The sequence below is a fragment of the Morchella sextelata genome (genome assembly GCF_020137385.1).
Source record: "Morchella sextelata strain SCLS chromosome Unknown scls_16, whole genome shotgun sequence".
In the NCBI taxonomy this organism is placed as follows: domain Eukaryota; kingdom Fungi; phylum Ascomycota; class Pezizomycetes; order Pezizales; family Morchellaceae; genus Morchella; species Morchella sextelata.
In genome coordinates, this window is record NW_025408631.1 from 1182252 (window position 1) to 1209235 (window position 26984).

The 26984-nt window shown below is 50.9% G+C and overlaps 10 protein-coding genes across 10 annotated transcripts; 6 read left to right on the forward strand and 4 right to left on the reverse strand.

Annotated features, from left to right (window-relative positions):
• Nucleotides 1–680: 680 nt before the first annotated feature.
• H6S33_004025 (uncharacterized protein) lies at nucleotides 681–2030 on the forward strand (the record flags this gene model as incomplete). Its single annotated transcript, XM_044835386.1, has 1 exon — nucleotides 681–2030. One exon carries the CDS (start codon nucleotides 681–683, stop codon nucleotides 2028–2030), a length of 1350 nt encoding a protein of 449 aa, XP_044691559.1.
• A 2341-nt stretch (nucleotides 2031–4371) lies between these two features.
• On the forward strand, nucleotides 4372–5796 carry H6S33_004026 (uncharacterized protein; the record flags this gene model as incomplete). Its single annotated transcript, XM_044835387.1, has 1 exon — nucleotides 4372–5796. One exon carries the CDS (start codon nucleotides 4372–4374, stop codon nucleotides 5794–5796), a length of 1425 nt encoding a protein of 474 aa, XP_044691560.1.
• Nucleotides 5797–7819: 2023 nt separating this feature from the next.
• On the reverse strand, nucleotides 7820–8570 carry H6S33_004027 (uncharacterized protein; the record flags this gene model as incomplete). The annotated part of the gene is made up of 2 exons (XM_044835388.1): nucleotides 7820–7964; nucleotides 8035–8570. 2 exons carry the CDS (start codon nucleotides 8568–8570, stop codon nucleotides 7820–7822), a joined length of 681 nt encoding a protein of 226 aa, XP_044691561.1.
• A 1507-nt stretch (nucleotides 8571–10077) lies between these two features.
• H6S33_004028 (uncharacterized protein) lies at nucleotides 10078–10977 on the forward strand (the record flags this gene model as incomplete). Its single annotated transcript, XM_044835389.1, has 1 exon — nucleotides 10078–10977. The coding sequence occupies one exon, from the start codon at nucleotides 10078–10080 to the stop codon at nucleotides 10975–10977; it is 900 nt and encodes a 299-aa protein (XP_044691562.1).
• A 1332-nt stretch (nucleotides 10978–12309) lies between these two features.
• H6S33_004029 (uncharacterized protein) lies at nucleotides 12310–12779 on the forward strand (the record flags this gene model as incomplete). Its single annotated transcript, XM_044835390.1, has 2 exons — nucleotides 12310–12352; nucleotides 12430–12779. 2 exons carry the CDS (start codon nucleotides 12310–12312, stop codon nucleotides 12777–12779), a joined length of 393 nt encoding a protein of 130 aa, XP_044691563.1.
• Nucleotides 12780–13251: 472 nt separating this feature from the next.
• H6S33_004030 (uncharacterized protein) lies at nucleotides 13252–14685 on the reverse strand (the record flags this gene model as incomplete). The annotated part of the gene is made up of 3 exons (XM_044835393.1): nucleotides 13252–13564; nucleotides 13635–14443; nucleotides 14566–14685. 3 exons carry the CDS (start codon nucleotides 14683–14685, stop codon nucleotides 13252–13254), a joined length of 1242 nt encoding a protein of 413 aa, XP_044691564.1.
• A 495-nt stretch (nucleotides 14686–15180) lies between these two features.
• Nucleotides 15181–15727, forward strand: H6S33_004031 (uncharacterized protein; the record flags this gene model as incomplete). The annotated part of the gene is made up of 3 exons (XM_044835394.1): nucleotides 15181–15243; nucleotides 15329–15499; nucleotides 15587–15727. 3 exons carry the CDS (start codon nucleotides 15181–15183, stop codon nucleotides 15725–15727), a joined length of 375 nt encoding a protein of 124 aa, XP_044691565.1.
• A 446-nt stretch (nucleotides 15728–16173) lies between these two features.
• Nucleotides 16174–17339, reverse strand: H6S33_004032 (uncharacterized protein; the record flags this gene model as incomplete). Its single annotated transcript, XM_044835395.1, has 4 exons — nucleotides 16174–16752; nucleotides 16813–16913; nucleotides 16986–17259; nucleotides 17325–17339. The coding sequence occupies 4 exons, from the start codon at nucleotides 17337–17339 to the stop codon at nucleotides 16174–16176; spliced, it is 969 nt and encodes a 322-aa protein (XP_044691566.1).
• Nucleotides 17340–19688: 2349 nt separating this feature from the next.
• Nucleotides 19689–22002, reverse strand: H6S33_004033 (uncharacterized protein; the record flags this gene model as incomplete). Its single annotated transcript, XM_044835396.1, has 3 exons — nucleotides 19689–21593; nucleotides 21655–21781; nucleotides 21863–22002. The coding sequence occupies 3 exons, from the start codon at nucleotides 22000–22002 to the stop codon at nucleotides 19689–19691; spliced, it is 2172 nt and encodes a 723-aa protein (XP_044691567.1).
• A 621-nt stretch (nucleotides 22003–22623) lies between these two features.
• On the forward strand, nucleotides 22624–26150 carry H6S33_004034 (uncharacterized protein; the record flags this gene model as incomplete). Its single annotated transcript, XM_044835397.1, has 4 exons — nucleotides 22624–22873; nucleotides 22943–25587; nucleotides 25640–25950; nucleotides 26000–26150. 4 exons carry the CDS (start codon nucleotides 22624–22626, stop codon nucleotides 26148–26150), a joined length of 3357 nt encoding a protein of 1118 aa, XP_044691568.1.
• Between the last annotated feature and the right edge of the window lie 834 nt (nucleotides 26151–26984).

The window sequence follows — 26984 nt, forward strand, 5'->3', positions numbered from 1 at the left end:
AGGTAGGTGTTTTTTGCATGTAGTCTTTTGTAGATATTCAATATTTTAAATATCAACAAGGTTTTCTATAGTTTTCTTCCGTAGATACAGCTCTACAGTAGACACCCCGCGGGGGTCACCGCTAGATCACGGTTCTTTCCAAAACTTACTTTCTCTATCCCCTAGAGCCTGTCTTCCTGAGCCTACCGACTTCCTGTCCTCTAGATCTATTGTATTTACATACATGTATGTACACTCCGTTCAAGGGTGAGGGCGCCGGGTGGGGGGGGTTAGGATTACCGAAATCTTTTTATATAGAGGTGATACGCCGTTTTCTTTCGCGCTGCTTATGCCGGGCATTAAATTGTGTCCTTTTCGGCTTGTTATTATTACTCGAAGCTGTTCCTCCTTTTCTTTTCTTTTCGAATTCGTCAATTAGCTGTTCACATGGTCTAGTGAGTAGCGGCTCTCATACAATACCTACAACCTTGAACAGAGAAAAACCACAAACTCCCAACGTCCCCCCACACACACCCCAGCTACAGCAACGCAACCCTCCAATCACAACCGCTCACTCGGCGCACCACTGTCGTCACCGCCAAGCCCTCATCCCAGGGTAACCAGCTCTCACCCATCCACTCCCGGCATCCTCTCTCTCCAGCCATCTACACAGCACAAACACACCCTCCACACTTACAAACATGTCCAACCCACGCCCGCAACGCCCCAAGCGCCCCGGCGCCACCCTCGACGCCGCCGTCCGCTCCGGCGCCGGCCTCCCCGACTCCAAACGCCCCAAATTCGACGTGCGCAACCCCTTCGAGCTCGCCCCGGACGCGCCCGACGACGACGACGTCTTCCTCGAGGTTGATGAGGGCGCCGTGGGCAAGCGCCGGGTCCGCAGGAATCGTGTCGATATCGAGGGCTATGAGAGCGACTCATCGGGCGATGGCTTCGACGAGACGCATAAAGCGTGGAAAGCCGACGATGAAGGAGCGGCCGACGGGAAGGGCGAGGAGGATGAAGATATGTTCGCGGACCTTAGGGATAGTGGCGATGAGGGCGCGAAGCCGGAGGTGAAGCGCGGGGGGCCAGGCGATAAGACGAAGAGGAGTGTCAAGTTTATGGAGCTGGAGCAGATTGAGGGGCAGGACTTTGCGAGTAGGCGTGAGTTTGCGGATATCATTGATGAAGATAAGGGCAAAGGCGACGACAGCGGAGACGAGGATGAGGAACCGGAGGAGGTCGATTCGGAGGTGGGTGAGGGTGGGAAGAAGAAGAAGGCGCCCAAGATCGATGCGTTCAATATGACGAGCGAGATGGACGAGGGGCGCTTTGACGACGCTGGGAACTTCATCAGGAAGGCGGCGGAGAAGGACGCGGTCCATGATAGCTGGTTGCAGGGCGTCAGCAGGAAAGATATGAAGCGCGCGAAAGAGGCGCGGGAGAAGCGAGACAAGGAATTGAGGGAGAAGATGAAGGAGGACGATGCCATCTCGACCAGCGGGGTGCTGGCGGAGCTCATTGGGTACCTGGAGAAGGGCGAGACGGTCCTGGAGGCCCTGGCGCGCCTTGGAAATGCAGGCAAGAAAAAGAAAGCCGCCAATAAGATCTCGTGGCGCGAGAAGAAGAAGAAGGCGGCCGGCGGTGACGAGATGGAAGTCGACAAGGGAAAAGAGCCTGAAGATCCTGTGGAAGCCCGCCGGAAAGAAGCAGTCGAGCGTATCACTGGCGCCGCTGACCGCCTCCTCACCCGCGGTCAGAACGAGATATACGACGAGACCCGCGAGTCGCTGATCCGCCAGTACCGCCGCGAGAGCGGCGAAGACTGGGTTGAGCCAAAGGCCCCGGGAGCCCAAGACAATGGCGCGCCGGTATCAAAGACGTGGGAGTTCCGGTGGACGGACGGCAGAGACGATGGCGGCGTGCATGGGCCGTATGGGACTGCTGAGATGGCGAGCTGGAATCAGCACGGGTTCTTTGATGAGGGGGCAGAGTTCCGGTGGGTCGATGGGTCGGAGGGGTGGACTAGAGTTACTGACTTTGAATAATACTAATGGTGGGTTTCTCTTCTCGTGTGCGCTGTTTGTATGTAGTTCATGTACGATAGCTTGCTGGTGATATGGCGAATACCAGCCCTGATGTGCGATGATGCAGATGGTGGTGATGGCAGGGCCCAGTTATGGTTGTGACTTGTACTTCTTTTTTTTATTATTCTTTTTTCTTTCTTTTCTTCCTTCCTGAGTCTTATTATTTTTTAATCCATATCCTGGCCGCTATAGATCTCCTACTTAAAGCTAGTTACATCATTTTTCTTGAAATCGTAAATCGTTTGCATGGTATCCGACACTGGCACGGAGTCCCACACCTGGCGCACACCTTTCCTCTGATAACATCAATCTGCTCACCACCACCCATCGATCCCATCGCGGGAGCGCTCAAATCGGCTCATGTCAATGAATTGACTGACGACATATGCAGTCACAAGATCGGCGGCCATGTAGGCGGGAACCTGGGAATTTCAGTCAGCTTAAAGCAGTATTCCCAGCGTGTGGAGGGGCAGTGCGTACAGCAATCCACCAGCTCATTATTTTGGGTAATTATGTTAAATTGCAAGGTTGTGTAATATGTTTATTCTGGTAATTGCGGTTATGGGAGTGGTGGTTGTAGTTGTGGTTGTACAAATTGTGGTGGTTGTAGTAGCGGAGATGTGCTTTTAGCTTTTCTGTGCACGAGAATGAATCTTTAAATTCTGTGACGGCTCTTTTTTTGTTTTGTCTAGCGTTGTGTGGTGACAATTACGTCGTGCGGGAGTATAAATACTATGTGGCCTTTCCTCTTTACCCAGGCCTTGCGTAATGTCTTCTGAGTTCTGATTTCACAAGGCGTCACTGTCACCGTCACTATCACCGTCACTGCCACCCAACCAGACAGACACAGCTATGGGAATGATGAGCTTTTCAAATGGAGCGTCAAAACTAATAGATTACAGTGGATAGAGGCGGGTGGTTGACGATATTGACGAACTTAAGCTAACTCTCGAGGATGAATCTAGGGCGGCTCGCTGAACGAAGCTGTGGTGTCCTCTCCTCAAGGAAGTCATCCACTGCAGATTCTAAAACTATAAGCACTAATACCACTACATCTGGCGAGGTTATAGTCGCTGCCGTTACTCTGTTTTATCAGAAAGCAGATGTGTATACACCCTTTGCCAGATCGGGCCACCTGGATATAAGGGAGTACATATCTCTACAAAGCACCCATTCTGATTACAGAGCTTCCTGTCTGCTGGTCGGACTTGATTAAGTACTTCACATGTCTGCTTCAACTCTATGACTAGATTTGATCAACATGTGGAAGAAGGTTCCCCCATTTTTCGCCTGTGTTTCTGGCAAAAATGCGCAATTTATGCTCGAAATGAGGTCTTGCCATCAGCTGGCTGCTGACCCAAGTCTATTATGCGCTAGCTCTTGAGAACAGACCGCTGGCTTGGTGAGCATTAGTATTCTCTAGTCCATGGAAGGAACGGCCCTTCCCAAGCTCTGCTCTTAAACCATCGGATGAAATACGGATGTCGAAATGGGTGGGGAAATTATGGCCTGTAATGGCAGCGACAGAACTATGTGTGGCTCATGATCAGGAAAGGACCCTGCGCACGAAATCAGAGTCAGTCGGGCGCTGCAGAATTCTGATTCTGGAAAAACAGCCCTACCAGACTGAGACCTCTGACCTGGTTAAAGCCTAGACTGCTTGTGTGACTTGTTGCACTAGAATTGGTATAGCGCCCGTCTTATAGACCCTTTTAAGAATTTTTCCTATGGACGATCATTTCCTCTTATGATCGGGTAGACCTCGCGAGAAACCTCTCCCGCCATTTGTTGACGACAGATTTCTCAATCGGGTATCGTGCCAACTAGTTAGTAAAGTAGCTTGACGAAACCGTCTTGGAATGAGCCAACTCCATTGGCTGTTGCCTGATTACTGACATCAATAATAGTGATTGCAGAGACATAAACAAGGAACGTGTACCCATACATCAATACCGGTACCTCTCTGAGTTGTCAACGCCTGGAAGCACGATACTGGACGCCGCCCCATCATGGACAGGTACATGCCTTTATCAAGGTTCGAGGAAATTCTGGTGCTACAGTTCCAGGATTTCAAAACTACCGGTAGCACAATCATTTCCTGTTATTATATAAGAAGAGTTGTACTGCAGACCCATGCACGTAATAATCTAATTCAGTAGGATTCTTGCATGAAGTGCTCAGTACCGGGTAATTCCGCTAGTGTTGCTTCACGATCCTTCAATCCCATCAGCCCTAGCCCTTTCAACTACATGCAACCCACTTCTCCCCTCCCCTCATCCCCCTCCTCTCCCTGAATCTCACGATGCCACCCACTCCAGCCTTTTGGAACCTCGAGCAGCCTGGCCTATATTGGAAGAGCGGCCTGGTACCCCCGGCCCCTAAATGGACAAAGGAACCTTCACTCGACATAATCCGCCGTCTCTCCCGACAGCATCTCCCCGTATCGGAGGAGCAGGCAATTGATATAACATTCCTGTCAGCAGGAGTGACCAATAAGTTATATACGGTTTCTTGGGAGGGTCAGCCCAAAAGTTATGTTTTCCGCGTCTCTCTCCCAGTAGAACCATTCTACAAAACGGAGAGCGAAGTCGCTACTATGCGCTACGTCCGTTACAGCACTACCATCCCTGTTCCTCGCATCCTGGCATACAATTCGTCAACGGAGAACGAACTCGGGTTCGAATGGATATTAATGGATAAGCTGCCTGGGTGCACATTACTGGAGGTCTGGCGGGAATGGGGCCAAGAGGAGAAGGCATCCGTGGTGAGAGAGGTGGCAGGGTATGTTGCGCAGCTGCGGGAGAAGTTGAGGTTCGCATCAGAGGGGAACCTGTATTATCGACGGGCGATGGAAAAGGCTGCCAAAGAGGATATCGACATTCGATATGAGTCTGTGGGCGAGTTCTCGCATGTCGTTATTGGGCCAATTGTTGCGCCGTTCTTTTTTACGGGGCGGCGCGCAAGGATGCAGAGGAATAGGGGACCTTTTCATTCGGATCACGAATATATGATGGCGCAGATGCAGGTGCAAGTAGATGATATGGAGTTTCTATTAAAGAGCCGGGCGGCGTCGGCGGGAGAGGGGGACGAGGAAGTAAACAGCATCATTGAGTTCGACGAACGTCTGGCCGCAGATGTTCCCGAAATCTTGGAGGCCTGCTCTTCACTTAGTTCCCTCCTCCCTTACATCTTTCCACCTGAGCCTCCAGTCACAGAGGCTGTTTTTCATAATGGTCCCAACAGGACCGGGGAGATAAGCGTGGATTTTGATCATCAATACATATTACACCACGCCGACCTCTCACTTACCAACATCATGGTAGACCCAGACCGCTTTAGGATCACCGGTCTTGTGGATTGGGAGTCGGTGAATATCCACCCTCGCTGGGAGGAGAAAACATACCCACAATTTCTCACTGGCCCAGTCGTTGAGGAGAAGCCACCGCCCCTGCCGCTGAATGAAGAGGATAAGGACAAGGACAAGGACAAGATACAAGAGCACCTGGACAATTGGGAGAAAACGGTGCTCCGACGGGTATTTGATGAAGAGCTAGGGTGGATCTACAGGAGAAAGAGCTTTCAGGATTCCACACAGGATGAGGAATGGGCAAAGAGGAAAAGAGAATTCAAGGAGCACCTGGAGCAGGTAGAGTTCTCGCCGGAGGTAGTAAAAAAATGGGCGGATGAGATGAGGGTGAGAATGGAACAAGAGAAGGCGGATACGTAATGTGAGGAAATTCTATTTTGGAAAAAAATAATTTAAAAAAAATATATAGTAAAAAAAAATATTTCATATGTTATAGACATGAATTATACTAATGATTGACTGGCCGGCTGCGGGTAGCTGTGATAGTGATTGTGGACTTTGATGAGATGCAGAACTATGTATGTGAGCGTTTTCTAAACCTTACTTGGTTCCTGTTTTTGCTCTTGGTTGAGATAATGCAGTTACAAAATAATTAAACGAAACCGCTACCCCAATATTGCCCACTACATGCTGCCCATTCTTCGTCCTTACATGCAAATCACTCTACCCTTCTCAATTAACCATGTGCGAGTATTAGTCCGACTTACCTGTGTAGGTGTTGTGTTGGCCTCGACTACCCAATTCTATGGGCGAATATATATATGCCATTGAATTTCTTGGGTACTGCATGGGACATATTTTTTCCATAATTATAAAACATCCCTTCTTGCGCATAGTGATAGATGTACTAGCCTCTCTCTTAACAACGCACCAGCAGCAGCAGAAATAACCACCGCCACGACCATCATGCTTAAATCATCAATCTTATCAGCATGGTCATCAATACTATCTACACTGCCTACATGTATCCATAGCTAGTTTCTAGGCACCTATAAGCTCCGAGAATTGGATATTGCGATGGCTGCTCTCAGGCCTGGTGATGGTGTCACTGAAGATACTCTTATAACCCTCTCCATCAACTTATATGATGGCTTGTTAGTCGAAGCTGCTGGTATTTGCAGGAGGGTTAACCTCCCCTCTTCTCCTCTCCTCCACACATACACTCCCTCCCTCCGCTTTTCTGTTATCGATAGTTGTTAACCTAGCCTTGCAGAACCTGCCCTAGGACACGGCCTGCTGTTTCTGTGGCCAGCCTTTTTGAGCTGTAGACCGGATCAAGAGAATGATAGCCTTTAAGCTAGCTGGATCTACTCCCATAATCCAAGGTTATTCTATTGAGGTGACATATCTTCATGCTGGTAATTGACGCTTACATTTGTGTCTAGTCATAGGCATTTATGACTGTTCTTGTTGGATTAAAGACTCATTAGGTCTTGGTCAAGGGAAATGCGTTTTGAGGTCCATTTGGGTTGAACTTTACTGCCGTTTGAACAATTATGCACAGTCTGGATGTTGTACTATTCGCTCACATCTTTGTGGGTACTCTCGAGACTGGCTTCTGCTTGACTGGATGGGTGGTATCTGCTCTAGAGAAGTTGGTTACTTTCTCACGCTCGGTCAGACCTGCCGACGGTGCCAGGGGTGGGGAGTTAATCTCATCTGGCTCTGAAAGCGGTAAACGCTGTCCGTGGAGCTCAATCAACAGCACGGGTACCTCTCGAAAATAGGAACTTGGGTCGGCCTATGCCTTCACCAGTCTTTCCCTACACATAACTGGGCCATAAACAAGAGGATTCAGAATCGGCCTATTGACCATATTTTGTCATAGGAGACGACAGCTTTTGGGATGCCCAGGCAGAAGACATGCACATGCCTCTTAAAAAGCCTGAGGTGGGACAGCCTTACTAAATGCCAACGCTAGTATGCGGACTATGCAGTAAACTTATAATAGGCCGGCCGAGTGATTTCCTAGATCTACACAAGTAGTTGCTGGCACCGTCCGAGACTGGTATTGTCGACCAAAAGGTCAGAATTCCCCTTAGGCATCAGCTCTCTTTATATACTGCTCGAAATTGGCTTCGCGTCACATGCTGTGACACAGACAGTACACCCCGGTCTCCCAAGACTGTAAGTGTGGGTCACTATCTCTCACTCGGCCGGTCTGGGCTTTGGACTACTACCGCAACCTCAGGTGTTTACCGTTTACTACTAAACCCGCAACATTTCCTCATAAGGACCATAATGGAAATAAAAAAGGACTCTTAAAATTTATGACAATAATCTACACATTTTAACCCACAGCACAGTACCCAACCCTAAAAAAGAAAAAGACAACCCAAAGAAACTGAAATACACCTCTAAACCCCATCTATCTCATCTATATCTAAGCATCTGATGAAGAATTGGTCAAGCTCAAATATGTACCCCAGGCAATACCCCATGTGCTCGCAAAAGGCAACTGAAATTGCAGCGGGATGACTCTAAAGTTCAGCATCTGCACTGCCGGCCATAACATATAGTTCGATTTCCTGTAACAAGTGTGTTAGCTCATCTCTCGCCCCCAAGCAGATCCATATTGGGACTATAGGTAAAACTCACAAGGCTGGGACATAAACATGGTCCAACTTCTTCGTAATCCCCCTTCTCCCGCCACCCTCCGCTAGCGTCATATATGTAAAGAACGCCGCCAACCCCACGGGCGCAAAACACAGCTGATCCATCACAACCCTCTTAAGAGCCGGCACCGTGCTCGCCTCCTTCGTGAGCGGGAAGCTCCTCGACAAGAACTGGAACCACTTGAATTGGAACGGCGCGACGATAAATCCCCACGCTGCGAACCTCGCCAGTCTCGCAAAGTCGAACGGCGGCGGAAGAATGCTGGAGGGCGGGATGAGCTCCTCCCCGTAGCGTGGTAGTGGCAACTTTGTATCGAGGTTGTGGAGCTGGATAGCGAGGTGGTCGTCGCTGTGGACGCCGCCGGGCTGGCGGACGGCGCGCTCGCGGATGGCGGTGACGGATTGGGCGACGGTGTCGGCCATGCCGTTGAGGATGCTATTAGTCACCATCATGGTGACGATAGGGCGGGAGTCGAAGTAGGCGTCGTAGCGACGGGCGATGCTACCAAGGAGGGCCATTTCTGCGAGGAAAACGAGAAGGTGGAGGAGTGGCTTTTGGGTGAGGAGTAGCAGTATTAGCAGGTGTTTTTTTGGGGGGGTTTTACTAAGGCTTTCAGTAAAAGGTGAAAAATCGCCTCGTTGCAACGTCTGTTTTCACGACCTTTTACTGAACGCTTAAGTATATGAAGGTAGAAATACTTACTACGGTGCCACAGATGTAGTGTGTATTTACTGCCCTTGCGAAGCGGACTCGATGTGCTGCGAGTCGAGATATCGGTATCATCGTGAAGAATTTAAAAATCAAAACAGGGCAGGGGTTTCTTGGTCTTTGGGTTTGGTGAGGAAAGAAAGCTAGGCACAAGAAAGCAAGATCCACTAGAAATTTCTAGTGACGGCCGGATGATGAAGCTGGGGAAGAAAAAGAGGGTTGGTGGGAGAGGAGACATGCTGCTTATCTGCACGGAGCTTCGCCGCCTTTCCCTTGGATGGTCACCAGTGCGACGTCATTTTTGCAGGGGTTCGGTTTCGGCGGGGTTGCAGGTAAATTTAGAACTTCTATTTCTTCACAACTAACGACATGAACTACAGTGACAAAGTGGGTGTATTTACATCTTGTGAAGCTGTAGAGAGGGGAACTCTTTACTCTGGACTGCTGACTGGGAGTTTTGACCGCGTCTATGGTTGGATATCGGCTGCTGTTTGGCGAGATTCATACACTGAGCTCGGCAAGTGCATACCCGGATTTACTACACACACCAAACATCAAACATTCGGGATAAGGATCCAGCAGCCTGGGGGCCTTGCACAATGCACAACTCGAGCATCTTTGTTGCTTCAACTCGAAACAGAACCGATCGGGGTGTTCCTTGTGCACAAACTGATAGTATTATGGGCGGCTCTATTATATATTCTAATGGACCCGATCGACCTTGACCTCAAACTGGAGACGAGACAGTACGGCATTATCCAAATGGTTCGTGGACGAGGATAAGCTCGATACCGGGGGCACTACATATCGCTAGATTTAGGTTTCACGCCAGGAGTTATAGCCCGAGTGATGGATCATAACATCCATAGCCAATGATAATATGAAAGGTTTTAAGTCCCAGAGTAAGGGTTATGTCATTTTATCCTTTCTACTGAGAACAACAACTGAGCTAGATCTTGAGCTCTATTTCCCCGCAATTTGTCTATCAGAGCCTTTCTCCCTCAGGACTTGGAGCAAAGTTCAACTGATAGATTCAAATCATATACGTACCACCAGTACAAATTTGAGTCAGATGCAGCGATGACAAGCATCGCCAATCTTAAATAACGGCATCTCGCAAAGTAGCCGGCATTCTGGAACCTGGATAATTAGTGCCTGGGCGCCAAGGCCTCCTCGACCACCTCAGGGCTCCATATCCATATAAATACTAGATATCACTTCGATATCGCACGCATGCACAGCCAGTGCTGCTAACAAGCTTCCAACAAAGACCCCAGTTAGATAGTTCACTAATCATTAAACAAACTCACCACCAAGATGTCATTCACGAGCCTCCCCGCAGAGCTACATCTACTGATAGCTACCCACCTCCCCCCGCACTCCCTTCTCTCCGTAACTCTCACCTGCCGCCGCTACCACTCTCTCTACCTCCCCCGCCTCCTCGCGCTCACCCACGACCCCAAAGGTAACCTCCCCGCCCTCCACTGGTCCATTGTCCGCAACTACCCCCTCCTCACAAAATACCTCCTCGCCACAAAACCAACCCTCATCAACACCACCACCTCTGACGGCTGGACCCCGCTCCACTACGCCGCCGCCCAGGGCCTCCCTGCAGCCATCATCCTCCTCCTCGACCACGGCGCCGACCCAAAGCAGCGCGACTATATTGGCGCCGCCCCACTCGACCACGCACCCTCCTTTGCGCCCCAGGACCGCTTCGACGACCTCCGCCGCTTCCCGTCCTACCAGTCTTGCGGCGACCGCAAGCCAGTGGACCGCTGGCATATTTGGCACGGCGAGCAGGCGTACGAAGAGATTGCGCGGCGTCTGCTGGCCGTGGGCGCAAAGGTCGATAACCAGGACCTTTTTGGGCGGACGGCACTGTTCTGGGCGGCGCGGGGGGGTGTGTGGGGCATTGCGAGGGCGCTGGTGGAGGCGGGGGCGGATGTGAATCTTGCGACGAGGGATGGGGAGACGGCGTTGATGGCAGCGGTGTGTGGGTGTAGGGATGGGGTGGAGGAGGAGGAGCGGGTAAAGATTGTGGAGATGTTGGTGGCGGCCGGCGCGGACTTGGAGGTGGTAAATGGCGCGGGGGGAGAGGTGTTTGAGATGGCGATGAGGGCCGGGGCGAGGAAGGTTATGAGGTTGTTGGTGGGTGCTAGGGAGGGGGTGGATGAGGAATGGACGGATGAGGAGATTGTAGCGTCGGGAAGGTAGGTATATATGTGGAGTTGGAGGGCATTTTAGACTTTGTGCTTTGTAGGTGTGTTTTGTATATAGCGTTGTCGATTTCATATTCTTATTATGTATTCTACTAACATTTGATGATCTAATGATTATCAAACTATAGCGAGTGTAAAAAGGATACTACTAGTACATACTTCCCCAATTAGATCAATAGTAGCATAAATATAAGTACATGTAGGTGTGAATACGAAAACCAATTCGGTGTCGAGCCGCACCTTTATTAGCTGTAGCTTCAAGAGCCCCAGCCGCATACACAATAATTGTGGTACGATCAATCTCAGGATGCCGCTGGTAAAGTTCCATCTAAAAGCTCCAAGCAGATAATATTATTTCCTAAGCATACATAAGTGCAAAAGAGCACAGCAACACAATTGTAGGGGCTTGTTCGACGGCGTCATGGGTGACTGAGATAAGGATTTATGTGCCGAAAAGGCTGTCGTAAGCCTACAAGTATGTTTTTGACTAAGGGTTAGGTAAGGCTTATATAGGGTTTTCCTGCCGTTCTCGGCACGATCCTGGACTGGTGTGAGCCAAAGCTACCAAAAGAACCACTATAGACATCGGGTTGGATGTCCCAGCGGTATTTGGCCGAGCCATTGTCTCAATACCTGCTGCGTCTTAAATATGCGTGCTCGTTCAACCCGCGCCGACTTCACTATCCAAGGAGTGATTTCAGCAAAGATTACCAGCTTCCACCCCGGCCACAGGGGATGGGGGTTGGGAACTTTTGTCTTTTTAGCAACTAGAATTAAATATACATTCCTCAAGTAGATCTCGAAATAGCACACGGCGGGTGAGCTGTTGCATTTAACTGCGTAGGTATGCGTCATACGCCATCACTCGACCCAGTGTTATAGTCTTGGCATCATATCGAGGTGAGTACACCGCCCAATAGTAATTCCCAAATCATAGGATAGCGATATTGGTAGCGGGTGAGATCTCTACTAAAATGTCTACTTCCATCCTATCTTTTCATTAACCCATCCCATCTGCGTGGTCTACGTACGAGCTCCAAATCAGTAGAAACCCGCCAAGAAATACCCGCCAAGGCCGCCTAACGACAGGGTAACAACCGCCCAAACAGCGTCGTCGACAACGAACCCACAGCCCAACAACTCCCCCAACCTCTCCCCCACACAACTATCACCACACACACCCCCATTCACGCCCATCATGAAGCTCGTCAGGTACCTCCCCACGCATTGCCCACCTCCCCGCCACCCACCTCCCCCCTAATCAAAAAGGAGAAAACCAAGAAAAGGAAGCTAAGCTAACTCCTCCCCCCCCCAAACCAGGTTTCTCATGAAATGCCAAAACGAAACAGTCACCGTTGAGCTCAAGAACGGTACCCCATCCTCCTCCTTTGCTCCCCCCAAAGCTTCCGGCCCACAGAATTGACACAGGGGGCGGCGGGTGTTGTAGGCACCATCCTGCACGGCACGATCCTCTCGGTCGACGTGAAGATGAACACCTCGCTGCGCACCGTCAAGATGACGATCCGCAACCGCGACCCAATCTCGCTCGACACAATCAACATCCGCGGGTCCACAATCCGCTACTTCATCCTGCCCGACTCGCTCCCGCTCGACACGCTCCTCATCGACGACGCGCCGAAGCCGAAGAACAAGGCGCGGAAGGAGACCGATAAGGCTGCCGGCGGACGGGGCGGCGGCGGTGGTCGCGGCGGCGGCAGGGGCGGTGGCCCCCCGAGGGGTGGTAGAGGGGGTGGAAGGGGTGGTGGAAGGGGGAGGGGCGGTGGAAGGGGGTTTTGAATGTAATTATTCTTCTCTTCTGCTTTTGCTGCTTTCGGTTTTCTTGCTTTCTTTCTTTCGGGGGGTTTGGGGGGGGGGGGGGTGCCCGGCAATGGACAGTGTGTTTACGGTCTGGTAGGTAGTTCGAGGAATTGGTATATAATCGCTTTTGTTTTGCCGGTTTCTAGCTCCTGGGGGTGCCGAGAAGGATAAGTATCAAAAAAAAATTGGGGCGCGATAAACTACTTATACTAAACTTGCATATTCTTTATTTCTTTGCTCTTCCTTTTGCGCTGTACGAAATACAGAAAAATGAAACAACTTTTTCTTGACAACGCTTGAAATGACAGTGAAATCTGCTTTTTTTTACGAGCTACACCACACCACGCCCAACCAACCTACCATATTAACAAGAGCCCGAAAACCGCGCCAAATCAAATCCTCAATTAACAAACTAACATGTAGCTAGCTATCCCCCCCACCACCACCCCGCCTACTTGGTCGACTCCCACTGCGCCCCCACCCACTCCTCCACATACCCCACCCCCTGCGCATCCAGCACCGCAGGCACACACACACACGTCGCCACAATAATCGTCCCCCACTCCATCCCGTCCAGCCCCGCCTCGTCGCGCTCCAGCATACTGATCGCAAACGGCATCAGCTGGAACTCAAACACGCGCTGCTTGCGGCACGCGCTGCACGGCGGCACCCGCTTCATGCTGACTTCGCCGTCGGCCGCTAGCAGGAGCTTGCCTGTCTCGTCGTCCTTGGAGTACAGGAGGGGCGTGCCCTTCCGCTCGTACCTACACACATGTCAGCTCACACCGCACCACACCACACTAACCAAAAGGGGGGGGGGGGGAGAAGGCGGACCGTAGCACTTGCTCCGGGTTCTGCTCGACGCGGTCGGCAAACTTGCGGAACGTCTTGTCGACGCTGCTTTCGCCGCCCTCGGCGCTGTTGCTCATGGGCGTGTCGGCGTACTCGTCGGTGTCGACGATCTGGACGTTCTTGGGGAGCGCTGGCGTGCGCGTGTCCAGGTGCTCGTGCTCGGCGTCGAGGTGGTAGGACGGGTAGGTGTGCGGGAGGGGCGAGGGCCAGGGTTCGGGGGGCCCGTAGAATTGCGGCGTGGGTTGGGGCGCGGCGGGGGGGAGATTGTGGGAGAGCGCCGAGGCGAAGGTTTTGAGTGGTGAGGGTTTAGGGTTTGGAGCGGCGGGTGGGGGGCTGGGGGTGGCGGTGGCGGTGGAGAACGGGTTTGCGGTGGTGGTGGAGAAGGGGTTTGCGGGAGTGGAGGAGGTTGAGGAGGGGGGGGCGAACGGGTTTACGCCCCCCTGCGCGAACGGGTTTGCGGAGCCCGCTGCTGGCCCGCTGCCAAACAGGAAGGCACCGGTGTTGACGGGCTCCTTCTTCTTTTCCGCGGGCGGCGGCGGTGATGCGTCGGTCTTTTTCTTGTCGGTCTCGGCGGGTGCGGGTGTCCTTACGATGCGGACGCCGCGGAAGGCGCGGAGGGACCCTTTCTTGCGCCAGCAGGGCTTGTGGCGGCAGGCCCAGACGTAGAAGACGCGCTCGTGCGGCGTTTCGGGGATGTCGCCGTTGAGCTGCAGGAGCAGGGACATGAGCTTGTTGCAGTTTGAGCATTTGGCGAGGCGGGAGTCGGCGGGGGAGGCGGGGTGCATCCATTTCTGTGTGGTGGGGGGGGGGGTGGTTAGTTGTTGAGTTTAGAGAGAGAGAGGGAGGAGAGTGGGAGAGAGGGAGGAGAGTGGGAGAGAGGGAGAGAGGGGAGGGCGGGAAGGGGAGAGGTTACGGGTGTGCCGCCGAGCTGCGAGATGGGGTCCTCGGTGGGGTTCTCCTCGGCGTAGCCCAGCAGCACGGAGGTGCTGATGATGCTGTTTGCGTCGCCGACGTCGGAGTCTGTGTCGGACATGCTTGGAGTATTATATTATGGTGCGATATAGATGTCTGTCTGTAGAGTGCCCAATTCGAGATCCGTAGATAGCGGCTGGTGTTCACTGTCCATCCATCGACGTGCTGTCGTGCACTGTCTCGCAGGGTACTTGTGATGGCGGGGTGTGGCGGGGTGTGGCGGGGTGTGGCCGCACTCTTCTCTTCTCTCTTCTTTCTCATCCCGCAGATATCGAAAATCTTATCAGCGCCAAGCAATGAGGCTATCGGTCTGCCTGATCCCTGCACAGCTTCTCCAGTTAGCGGGCTTGGCAGATAGTGACCTACGCAAACCGTGCAACAGCAGCAGCGCAACGCGGGCAAGCTAACGAGACCTCCACCTCCCGCTGAGCTCTGGCACCACACACACACCTAGGCCCGCCAGCAGCTTCACCATCAATCACTCACCACCACCACCACCCCCCACCACAACCAAGCACAAAACAAAGACAAGCATACACAAAAAAAAAACACAGCAATGTCGGCTGCTGCCAACGCATCGTCGAAAGACCGCCAGTTCATTGCCGTCATCTGTGATGAGGTTTGTCCCCCCTCCCCTCTTGCAAGGGGGTGAGTGGTTAGTGGGCTAGGGCTAGGGCTGACTTGGGTGTTGCTGCTACTGCTAGGACTCGGTGACGGGCCTCCTCCTCGCGGGCGTCGGCCATGTCACGCCGGCGCCGAACGCGTCAAAGAACTTCCTGGTCGTGGATGCGAAGACGGGCAAGGACAAGATTGAGGCGGCGTTTGACGACTTTATCAATAGGAAGGATATCGGCATTTTGCTGATTAATCAGCATGTAAGTCCTTTCTCTCTCTCTCTCTCTGTGTGTGTGTGTGTGTGTGTGCGGGTGTGGTGGGATGATGGCTAATTGGGGGTGGTGCAGATTGCGGAGCAGATTAGATACAGGCTTGATACGTACACGGCGGCGTTCCCGGCGGTGCTGGAGATCCCGAGTAAGGACCATCCGTATGACCCGGAGAAGGACAGTGTGTTGAGGAGGGTCAGGAGGTTGTTTGGTGAATAGATGCGTGTGGGGGTGGGTGGACCCTTTGGGTCTTGTGGGATAGGGATGGGGATGGGGATGAGGGATGGAGGGGGGCTTTTGTGAATAGCAGTAGTTGCTTGGTAGTTACTTAGATAAATACCTTAAATACCATTATTGGCTAAAATCTGTTTGCGGTCTACGTCTAGTCTGGTGTGCTAGTCTTGAGCTTCAGTTATTGGGAGATGATTTTTAGTGTGATGTTTTCTTTTATTTAACCATTTGGGACACCGATAACTCCTAACCTAGGCCTATGTTTAGGCGATGCTATTGATTAATAGCTGCTATGGTAATAATAAAAGGACCATTCTAGTCCCACGCATAGCTTTTTTTTTTTTTAGGAAAAAAAGAGAAAAAGAAAGAAAAAGATTAAAATCCACTAAATGGACATACCCACAGCACCCATCCCAATTTCCGCCAGCACCCCATCAATACCCCTCCTCCTCCATCTCCCTCAACCTCTCTTTCTCCCTCTCCTCCCTCTCCCTCCTCTCCTTCTCCTCAAACTCATCATACGCCTCGCGACTATCCACCCACCTCTCCTGCACATCCCCCGCACTCATTCCCACGCCCCACCCGCCCCTCATGGCCATCGTCCACACATTATCGCCCGCGCCCTCCGCCTCGCCAAACACATACCCGCCAGCCCTATCAATACTCTGCAGCAAGCTCGTCATGCTCATCTTATCCTCGACGGCCAGCGTCTCGAACGACACCAGCCCGAAGCCGTCGACGACGTCGACGATCGCCCGGTTGAGCTTCGCGTACTTCTTGAGGCGCGGGTCGTCCTCCAGCAGCGGCAGCAGGTGCGACAGGTCCTGCACCTCCGTGTAGAAGTCCAGGTTGAACGCGAGCGGGCCGTACTGGTTCAGCAGGTCGATCTTGGAGAGGACGTTGATGTGCGGGAGGTCGAGCTGGAGCATGGAGCGCAGGCAGAGGAGCAGGACGGAGATGTATTTGGACGGGTCGGTGATGTAGTGGGCGTCGACGAGGTGGATCACGACTAGCTGGGGCGTGTTAGTGGGGCGTTGGGGAGGGGGGGAGGGGGGGAGGGAGGGGGGACGCACTCGGTACCCCATCTTCTCGAGGCGGAGGAAGATATTGCGCAAGCTCCCATGGTGCGTGAAGAGCTCCACCTGCCCCGGGCAATCGAAAATCACATAGTCCTCTACCACCCCACATCAGCTCCACCACCCCCACCCCCACCCCCCAGATAAAGGGGGCCAAAGAAACAACTCACGCCCCAGCCTCGAAAGGCCCTCCTCCAGCCACTCGATGTTCTGCTCCAGCTCCTCGAGCGCATACATGACGCCGCCGTTCGGGCCGAGGCCCTCCTCGTCCATGACCTCGTCGAGCGTGACGAGCTTGCGCACGTCGAGCGCGCACGGGTAGGTCGTGTGCTCGTTGGCTGGGTCAAGGTTCACGATGGAGCATTTGCGCCCGATGGCCGACATGAATTGGTGCATCCCGTTGCAGTAGGTGGATTTTCCGGAGCCCGGGGGCCCGATTACGAGCTGGGGGGGGGGGGGCGTTAGTTGGTTTCGGGGGGAGGGAGGGGAGGGGGAGGGGGAGGGGGTACTTGGGCGAATGGCATGGCTGTTTGCGGGCGGTAGGGAGAGGTGGCTGTTGGATAGAGATGTAGATATGGCTAGTGGGGTATTTTGGGAATAGGAATGGGAATGGTGGGATGGGTGTTATCGGTGTGTCTTACCCGGATTTGTAAGGCCTTATCGTCATGGGGTGTCACTCGGGCGAATGATCGGTTATGAGGGAAATTGGATGGTCGGTTTGTGGGGGGTCTGATGGCTCGAGTAACACTGGGGGGTTGCGTCTATTGTTTATTAAAATGAGTAATACTGTCTCTTTGGTAGTAATGTTGGTGTCCCATGTGGTTTATTGCTAATTGACTGCCTACTCCAAAATGCAGCGGCTTGGTACCAGCGCCTTTTGAGTAATTTTTTTTTGGCCATTACCCTATATATGCCCGTTATTTGCAACGATGTGTTAAATCGCAATACCCGTCCCGCGCCTCGAAATTGACTATAATCGTTTGCCCACAGTGGTGTGCTCTGATAGCCTCTGTTCCGGTGTTGGTGCCCTTCCCGGCGACGGCAAAATCAGCAGCTTGCGCATTTCTTGCCCTTTTCGACGCATATCAGCTGCTGTTACCCCGCAGTGTCATGATATAGTACTATCATTGCACTGTGCCTATATCAGCACCATCCTCTAGTTAAAACTCTAGCTACTCTTTCTTGGACGTACGGTGCGAGGTTCTCCGCCCTGGTTAGTGCAGCTATCATTGCAATTGACATCAACACCACACTCAAGTATAGATGCGGCCAATAAGAGATATCATTCACGTATCACTACAGCTGCAGCTCTTCATAGTAAAACTACTCCATGATTAGCACCTCTCAAGGGATGTACCCTGCTCTTGGTCAATCGTGCGGTTTGTATTCGGATAAAAATGACAACCGATCTTCGTGCTGGAGGCCACCATTCGGTATATCGATTGAAAGATATGTCAAACAGTCGTTGGCGAGTCTCAATCCGTATCTTAGGGTCGCCTGGCGCCCCCTATACGATACTACTGGAGTGTGAAGTGTGCTAACCTCTTGTAGCCGGATAGTGTCGCTATTTTCTTCAATCGTCACCAAACCACGACAAGCGTCGAGTAAATAGTTATAGTTATCTGATAGGTTCAAAAGGCCAATCTCGTATTCATTTGACTTGATGAAGACTGCCCAGAAATTAAGATGGTGGGAGGATGGAGGTACGCGCATCACGCTCAACCACTCGCTACATACATCCTCCTGACACTCCAGTCACTCATAAGACCGTCGGGAATGTTCATACCACCTAGCGCTATAGCCTAATGGTTATGGTGTCGCCCAGAGGGGCCGAGGTCATTCGTTCGAATCACCTCCCAGGCTTGGTTGAAAGACTGTGTGACTGGGTTGAAGGAGCAGAGCGGGATGCCTCTCCTTTTGCTGCTCTGAGACTCAGAGGGTTGGTCGCGGCTAGGTGAATGTATTACATTTATTTTGCTGTTCTGTTCTACACTCTGCTGATTAGTGTCCGTTGCACCTTGACGAGCCGGGAAGTATCAGTGTTTCTAGGTTTACATCTTGAGCGCTGCTACGATCTCCCTTGTGGTTGTTTGTTGGCAATTGTACTCGATAGTGGAAGTGTCAGGCTATGGGGTGTCAAAGAGTTCCTGACGCTCTATTATCAACATAACTCCTCCCGTGGGAGTTGAGTGGGTAACTTTAGCAATTATATGTTGGGCGATTGAGCGGGGTGGATATCTATGCATGTAGATCGATGTAGCACAGTCCCTTCCGGCTTCTACTACAACCCAAGATCTGAACGCGCCGCCTGCACCCTGATGTTCGCTTCCTGCGCCAAAATATTGATTCAGATCACTGTTAACTAAGTATCTCGTAACACGAAAACATACACAAAACTTCTAGATAAAGATAAGTATCTTCACTCGTGAGTGGTAAAAGATTGAAAGGAATTCCTGTGGAGATCAGGATTACTGGATCTAAAGCACATGTAGTATTAAGACGCTCCCTCTGTAGACTGATTACAGTGCAGATACTGCGATCAGTAGTGCTACCTATCGTCAATACATGTAGTATATCAATTTCTCCGTAAAATAGTGTTGGTCTATCCAAAGATCTATGCCTAAACCCTTCATAGAAGACATTTTTGCATCGAGTGATGACTCATGATGCGAACACAAAATTTTCTATTCCGTACATGTACTCCGCTCATTGCTGAGATATCATATCAGAAAAATCTCCAAAACAAAAGTCGTAAGATTCCATAATCATAATTACAACTTCATTTCTCATCACCATCCCACACCCTAACCTACTATCATGGGTATAAGCACGAAAAGGGAAAAAAGAAAAACCCTAATTATATAAAAGTCTCCCTAAACACCACTCCTGAACACACTTCCACCACCATTTCTAAACTGTATGGTTTCTCTCCTACTCATGACTACCAATGCTCTTCCAAGTGCGTTTTCACTGTATCCTCTGCCCGCGCACAGCTCTCTCTTCAATGTAGCCAAACTTGTACTCCATCCAATAGGCAACCTCCTTCTCAGTTCAGCCTCCACTTTCCCAACCTCTTCTAGCAACTCTGCACTTGTACCAGCACCCTGTCCAACCGCGTCCATTGTACTCGCCAAGAACAGTCTGATCGCCTCATCAACGTGCTCCTCCGTTGCGATGGGCTGCAATGACAGTTTTGCGAGTGCTTCGGTGATACGGATGATAGCCTCCAGCTGTCTCACAGTGATCGGGATAGAGGAGCGCTCGTTCGCATCGACTTCGACCTGGTGTACCTTCTTCCGGATTCCAACAAAGTGGGATGAAAGCTTTTCAGCAGCATCGGGGGAAAGACGGGGCGCACATCGTGTCTTGCAGTATGTGATATAGCGCTTCATACGTTCTATGCTAATGTCTGCTGCCGCATCTTCGGGGGCGACACCTGCAGGAGTACGGTTCATGTGCAATGACATTACGTGGCGCGCCATGGTTTCATCGCGAGCTGCATTGTGCTCGTCTTTAACAATGAAGATCATATCGAATCTGGAAAGAATTGTTGTCTGGAAATCAATGTTCTCGCCAGGTGACTTCATGTCATCGTAACGGCCAAAGATAGGGTTTGCAGCAGCAAGTACAGAGGTCCTCGCATTAAGGATAGTAGTGATACCGGCTTTTGCAATAGAGATAGTTTGCTGTTCCATTGCTTCGTGGATGGCGACTCGGTCTTCATCTCGCATCTTGTCGAATTCATCGATACATACGACACCACCATCAGCGAGCACCATGGCCCCCCCTTCAAGGTAGAATTCACGGGATTGGGAGTCACGCTGGACAGATGCTGTGAGACCGGCGGCGGATGAACCCTTTCCAGAGGTATAGATGGCGATGGGAGCAACCTTCTCAACGAATTTGAGAAGTTGAGATTTGGCAGTTCCGGGGTCACCAAGGAGGAGGACGTTGATGTCACCACGAAGCTTCATGCCATCGGGAAGAATCTTCTTAGAGCCACCGAAAAGGAGAAGGGCAATTGATTTTTTGATATCTTGGAAGCCGAAAATGGATGGTGCGATACTCCGGGAGAATTTCTCATATAGCTGAGGGTCACGGGACATTTCAAGAAATTCCTGTTCCTCGGCTTCAGAAAATGTCATTCCGCCTTTGGAAGAGTGATCAACACTCGACTGTATACCGGTAAGGCGGATATAAGGGTTTCGAATTGCAACGGCACTCCCGGGGCCCTTTGCACCCTTAGATTGATAGATACTGAAAACACCCATCACCGTGCAACGGGAACCAGGGACTACCTTGTTTGTAAGGTAGCGATCGGCGGATACAAGAATATGACGGGGAAGTTCACCCACTGGAACCATATCCGGCGCTTCTTGAAGTTTGAGGACTTGCTGGTCGATAAATGTGCACTTTTCGTGGACTACAAAGTATGGATCCATCGGACAGCGCTCGCCTTCATCAGCAGGGTTTGAGGGGCGATCGCAGGTACGAGGTAGAGAGACACCAGCGAAACCGCCAGCAACTGGGATAGTTTTCGAAGAGCGGCAGTTGCGACACATTATTGACATAAGTGTGACTTTTGAAGATAGAGTAGAGGCGCCAATGACAATTCCGGGGATGCGGACAAGCTTGGAAATGTATGAGGCATTGAGATCTCGAATTGAAATGAGGTTTGCGGACGAATGAAGAATAAGTTGGCATTCGGGGAAACTACGGGAATTATCGGCGCCGGGGAAGAACATGCGGCGGGCGCAGTCTTTGATGGCCATTTCGAACTGGAGAGCATTAGTGATTCGGTAAAGATAAGAAGATCTTAGCTAAGGTGGGAGAGCCTACAATGGGGATAATGTCTGCTGGCTCGTTGGAAAGCTTGTGAGCGAGCTCTTCATTGAAAGAAATTAGATGGCCAATGTCGACATCGAGCATGTATAGCTTCACGAGAATGTTTGTTCGTAAGGCATCTCTTGTAAACACATTCTGTGTCAGCAACTTGAGTCGACAATAAGCGGAACGTCTTGTAACGCAATTGAACTTCGATGCTCACCGGTATATAAATGTGTTGTCAAGGCGAAACTCTAGAATAAATGACCTGAAGGCCTTTTGGATTTCACCTGGCTGATCATCGGGTTGGCTGTCATCTTTGGGTAGACCAGTGTCGATTGTGAACACAGAAGCACGATCCATGGCGACCAAACAGCCTTAGAAAGAACTCTTCCTTTATCAAAGTTTGACGACCAAAATTGTTACTTGTGAAAAGGTGTATCGGTGGTTGTAGATAGAGAACAAGTGTCTTGGTTGAGGGTGGAGGGGGGACAAAGCGATTGACCAGGGGTAGAGAAAGAAGCAGTTGTCGTTTCTTTGGTAGCTAAAATCTCTGGGGTGGGAGGTTTCGCGTTTGGACGCGTTCCAATTACTGTCCCGAAAGGGTCCAGCCTACGCACCGCCATAGTCTCTCCTTACGTAATCAAGAGCCTTGGCCGGACTGGGAACTGTGGCAGCGTGGCTTAAAAGGCTTAGCGCTCAGGATTTCCGTTAGCGCTCAGGATTTCCGTTAGCGCACAAGGATATGTAGCTTCGTTCACATCTCACTCGCAGCTTCAGCACTCAGCCTCTAAATATCCGCTAGGTAGGGTCCGTTCGTTGTAGGAGGTGTACTCTAAGTTGACTACACCTCTCCCGACCTCCCCTCCAAATATAATACCATCCCTCAATATATATCCTGTCACTCATTATCTTTAACCAAACCTCCCCCCACCCTCCAGATATAATATCTCCCAGCGTTTTCTTTATCCCATAAACGCCACGATGGCCTCCCCGTCTCCTTCCCGTGGTCGACCTTCTTTGGACTCGGTCGGACTTCTCTCGCCGATTCTCTCGCCATCCGCTTCAATGACGGACCTTTCTGCAGCCTTTGGTCCTCCTCGCTCAGCTCGCTCTCCCAGGGATCGCCGCGGCTCCACAGCAAGCTCCATAATCTCCCTTGGCTCGACCATAGGTACTGTAGTCGACTGGCGGGCCACAAAGGACTATCTCGGGGGTGGTGCCAACAGCTCATGTATGTGTCAAGCTGCTTCTCCTCTTCTTCCATGCGTAAATCCCGTGTTAGCTGAATGATTCCTCCCAGCGATTGCCGCTCTTCTTGACCACCCCGTTGCCCGTACGAGTAGCTCCGTTCGACCAAGACCTGGAGACATACCTCCGGTTACACTTGCCTCTATTCCAAAGGTAAAGCCGAGTGAATTCACGCCTTACTTAGCTATATCGACAGAGTACGAAAAATACCGGCGTGCGAAAGATCTGGGGCTGGAGGAGCATATTCGACTGAGCAGTGTTCCACAGCGACAACTGTCTGGGGATTCTGGGATATCACCGGCTCCAAGTGTTGTAGAGTCTGCGGCAGGGCTTGGAGAAGGTACGGGATCAAAGGATGCTTCGCCGAACGGATCCCCAAAGAAGCCGGGGAGGACTAGGAGGGCATCGCTAGCAGTGACACCATTGTCTACAGTTCCGCCGGTCTATTTTGAAGAAAACTTCCATCTCGAAAACCCACGGACATTTGATGTGGTTAGTGAGCGCTCCGATGTAGTCCGTCCTACCGCCTCCACAGAAAGTCAAGCAGAGTCTTCGGCCGCTTCCACTTCTTCTTTGTCTCAGCGTAGGGCCCTCGCTACAAATGCAATCCTACAAGAGAAGCTATCCTGGTACATGGACACTGTTGAAGTCCACCTTATATCCTCAATTTCTACTGCCTCATCCTCTTTCTTCGCCGCCCTCGGCGATCTCAGAGAACTCCACAGTGAGGCTACAGCATCTGTTCACAAGATTCAAGGTCTCCGGAAACAACTAGTTCAGCTCGATGAAGAACAAGCTGTTAAAGGTTTAGAAATTATCCGGCTGCGACGACGTCGTGATAATATAGCTCGCCTTGAACGCGCCGCAAAACAAATGGAACGGGTACTTGCATCCTGCCAGGGGGTCGAGCGTTCCCTTGAACAGTCGGAAATAGAAGCTGCACTTGCAGGGGTCGTCGAGACTGAGCGCCTCATCTCCGGTGAAGGTGAAGCGGATGCAATTGACCTTCGCCCCGTTAAATCTCTTGAGGCGGTTAATTCGGACCTCCACCATCTCCGCTGGCGTATCGGAAAGGCTTTTGAAGCCCGATTTGTTGAATCTCTCCTCTCCGATATACGGAAGCACGTTGATCGTGTACCTTCTGCTGAAACTCTCCGCCGTTTCGCGCAATCCTTTCAGCGCGATCAGTACCAGCGGTTTGTATCAGCCAAACAACAAAACAATCTTCAGCCCCCACCACGTTCTTCGTCGCTACCTCCCGAATACACACAGCTCTCTGATAATCTCCGTGCATTGTTAATGCGACACCTCAATGGATTGCAGCGTGCTAAGCATGTCAATGAAGCTGTACAAGCGTATCGCGACTCCGTTATAAAAGAAGCAAAGTCACTCATACGGCGTAACATGCCCAGCGATGATGACAATGAGTCTATAATGTCCTCAATGACCAATTCTCGCTCAGGGGGCGTTCGGAGCTCGCAAGATAAATCTATGCTCCTTGCGCGCTCTTTACGAAGTCTTGGCCCAGCGGATGCAGAGGATCTGTTAGTAAGAATCTACACTGGAGTGTCTGAGTTGATACGCAGACTTGGAACACAGCAGAAGATGTTACTGGATGTGACAATGCGAATGGGGGAGACAGGAGTTGGGGGCATGTTGAGTCCTCGATTAGAGCAAAATGGATTTGGGGCTGTCACAAATGGTGACTCGAGGGCTACCTCGCCCGGTTTAGACCGTAGCAACGGCTTCCCACATCATCCTGGCCCCGTGGGTGGGGATGCAATCAATATGGATATTTCCGATCTCATCTCCTCCGCTGTGGAAATCGCGCAGTCACAAATCGTCAAGATCGTAAAAGTCCGAACTGAGCAAGTGACATCCTACTCACCCGAATGGTTCCTGCGATATTTTATGCTCAATAGACTATTTACGCAGGAGTGTGAGGCTGTGTCAGTCAGGGTTGGGAGCGGATTGCAGAATGCAGTGAGTAACCAGATTAGGGAATTTCTTGAGAAATGGCAGAAAGAAAGGATTCGGACTTTGGCAGAAGGGCTTGAAAAGGATCGATGGGCGCCAAAAGAATGGGATGAATCCCGACAAGCGGGTGTGAATCGGATTTGTGAGAGCGCGACCAGGGACCCAGAAGAGTGGGTAAAGAGCGGGAGGATTTGGGAATTGCGGGAAGAGGAGAATACCCCAACTGCTCCTATAACAAATGGGAATGGTCCCTCAATCACAAATGGTCCCTCAATCACAAATGGCCCCTCGACCACAAACGGTACTCCCGTTGTGCCTGTGGAAAACGGTAATCCGCAAACAAATGGCGAGCCCCCAAAGAAGGCATACGCAACGGTTGATGAATCGTCTTTCATCCTTCCAGAGTCCGGTCTTATGGTATTAAGAGAGCTTGAAATGTACTTGAGGCTAGTAGTAGTGATGCCTGGTATGGCGGCCGAGATTGCACAAAACCTACTGAACTTTCTAAAAGTTCATAATAGCCGCACCTATCAATTGATCCTTGGGGCAGGGGCAACAAAGACAGCGGGGCTCAAGAGTATCACCACGAAACATCTAGCAATGGCAAGCCAAGGGTTGAGCGTTGTAGTTGCGCTGATTCCATATATAAGAGAATGTGTCCGAAGACGAGCAGGCACTAACGCTGGCGGGGTGTTAGCTGATTTTGATAAAGTAAAACGGGTATGTACTCTATCTTCATCATAGTTTATCATCCGCTCACTAAACCCATCAGACATATCAACAATACCAGACTGAGATACACTCCAAACTCACCTCTATCATGTCAGATCGCGCTAGGGTGCATGTTAATAATTTGATCAAAATGGACTGGGAGCGTGACTGGATAGACCAGGGAGGAGACCCAGAAAAATACTACATGGATACGTTGTGCCGCGAGACAACAGTACTACATAAGGTATTGAGCAAACATTTGCCGAATGAGACTCTATTGAGTATCATGGAGCCAGTGTTTCAAGATTACAAGTGGCGACTACGAGAGGGGTGGGCAGAGGTTGTGGTCAGGAGCGAGGCGGGCAAGCAGAGGTATGAGCTTCCTCTTCTAATATGCGTTGTAAATACTAACTTTCCGTAGGATTTTGAGGGATGCGCAGACTTTCAATGATCGCTTGAGCAAGTTGGATGGGTTCGGGGATTCTGGAGGAGCGCTACTGGAGGCCGCAAGAGGGAAGGTAGTGAGGCCAAATGGTTTGACTAGCAGAAGTGGGACACCGATATTGAGATAAGGACATTGCAGCAAGGTTAATTATTTCCGGGCTCCCTTTTTTCTCTTTTCTTTTTCTCTCTATTCTCGGGGTTCTTTTTTGACATACGAATTGATGTGGTCGTTGTGTGGGTTGGCCGGTTGGTTGTAATTTGTTGGGTTTGCTTGCTTGGTGTGTAATTGTTTATTTTTTCTTATCCTTTTCTCTTGCGCGGTTTGCATGTTTGGGGAATATTCTTTTTGAGGCCGGTTGGTTTGGCGAGCTGTTTACCTTGAATTAACTGTAGGGGGTGTAATAAGGGTTAGGGATCCAAAAGTAATTACTTTTTTCTGTGGATGTTTATATTAGAGGAGTTTCCTTTTGTTCAGTTTTGGAATAGGGTGTAGAGTTTTAATATATATAGGGACTGTGATTGAAGCGTCTGGGATTTCGCTTCATAGTCCAGCACCGAGGTGCGAATCGATAATGCGAGTGATATTTTGTGCTTCAAGCCTAGTTGGGGCAATGGCAGGAAACCAGAACTTAGGACGCACCACCTTTTTTGCACATAGGTGACAATTCGTCCTAATAGGCACACTACCCGCGTACCTCATAAAGGCATTTTATGTGCAAGGGTTCAATAGTTGGATGCCTGATAGGATGCCTGAATGTAAGAAAATGACATATAAACCTTTGATCCTGCTATTAAGTCTATGCCGTTCTCCTCTTCCTTTCTTTCTTTTCCTCATTACCTATCTGCTTGCGATTGCTGCCTGTTCATTGTGCCTCTTTGCCTTTTCAATTTTATTGGTGGTAGTACGGCTAAGCTAACGACACATATATTTATAGCTAGCTGGTTATACCTTTTGTTTATGG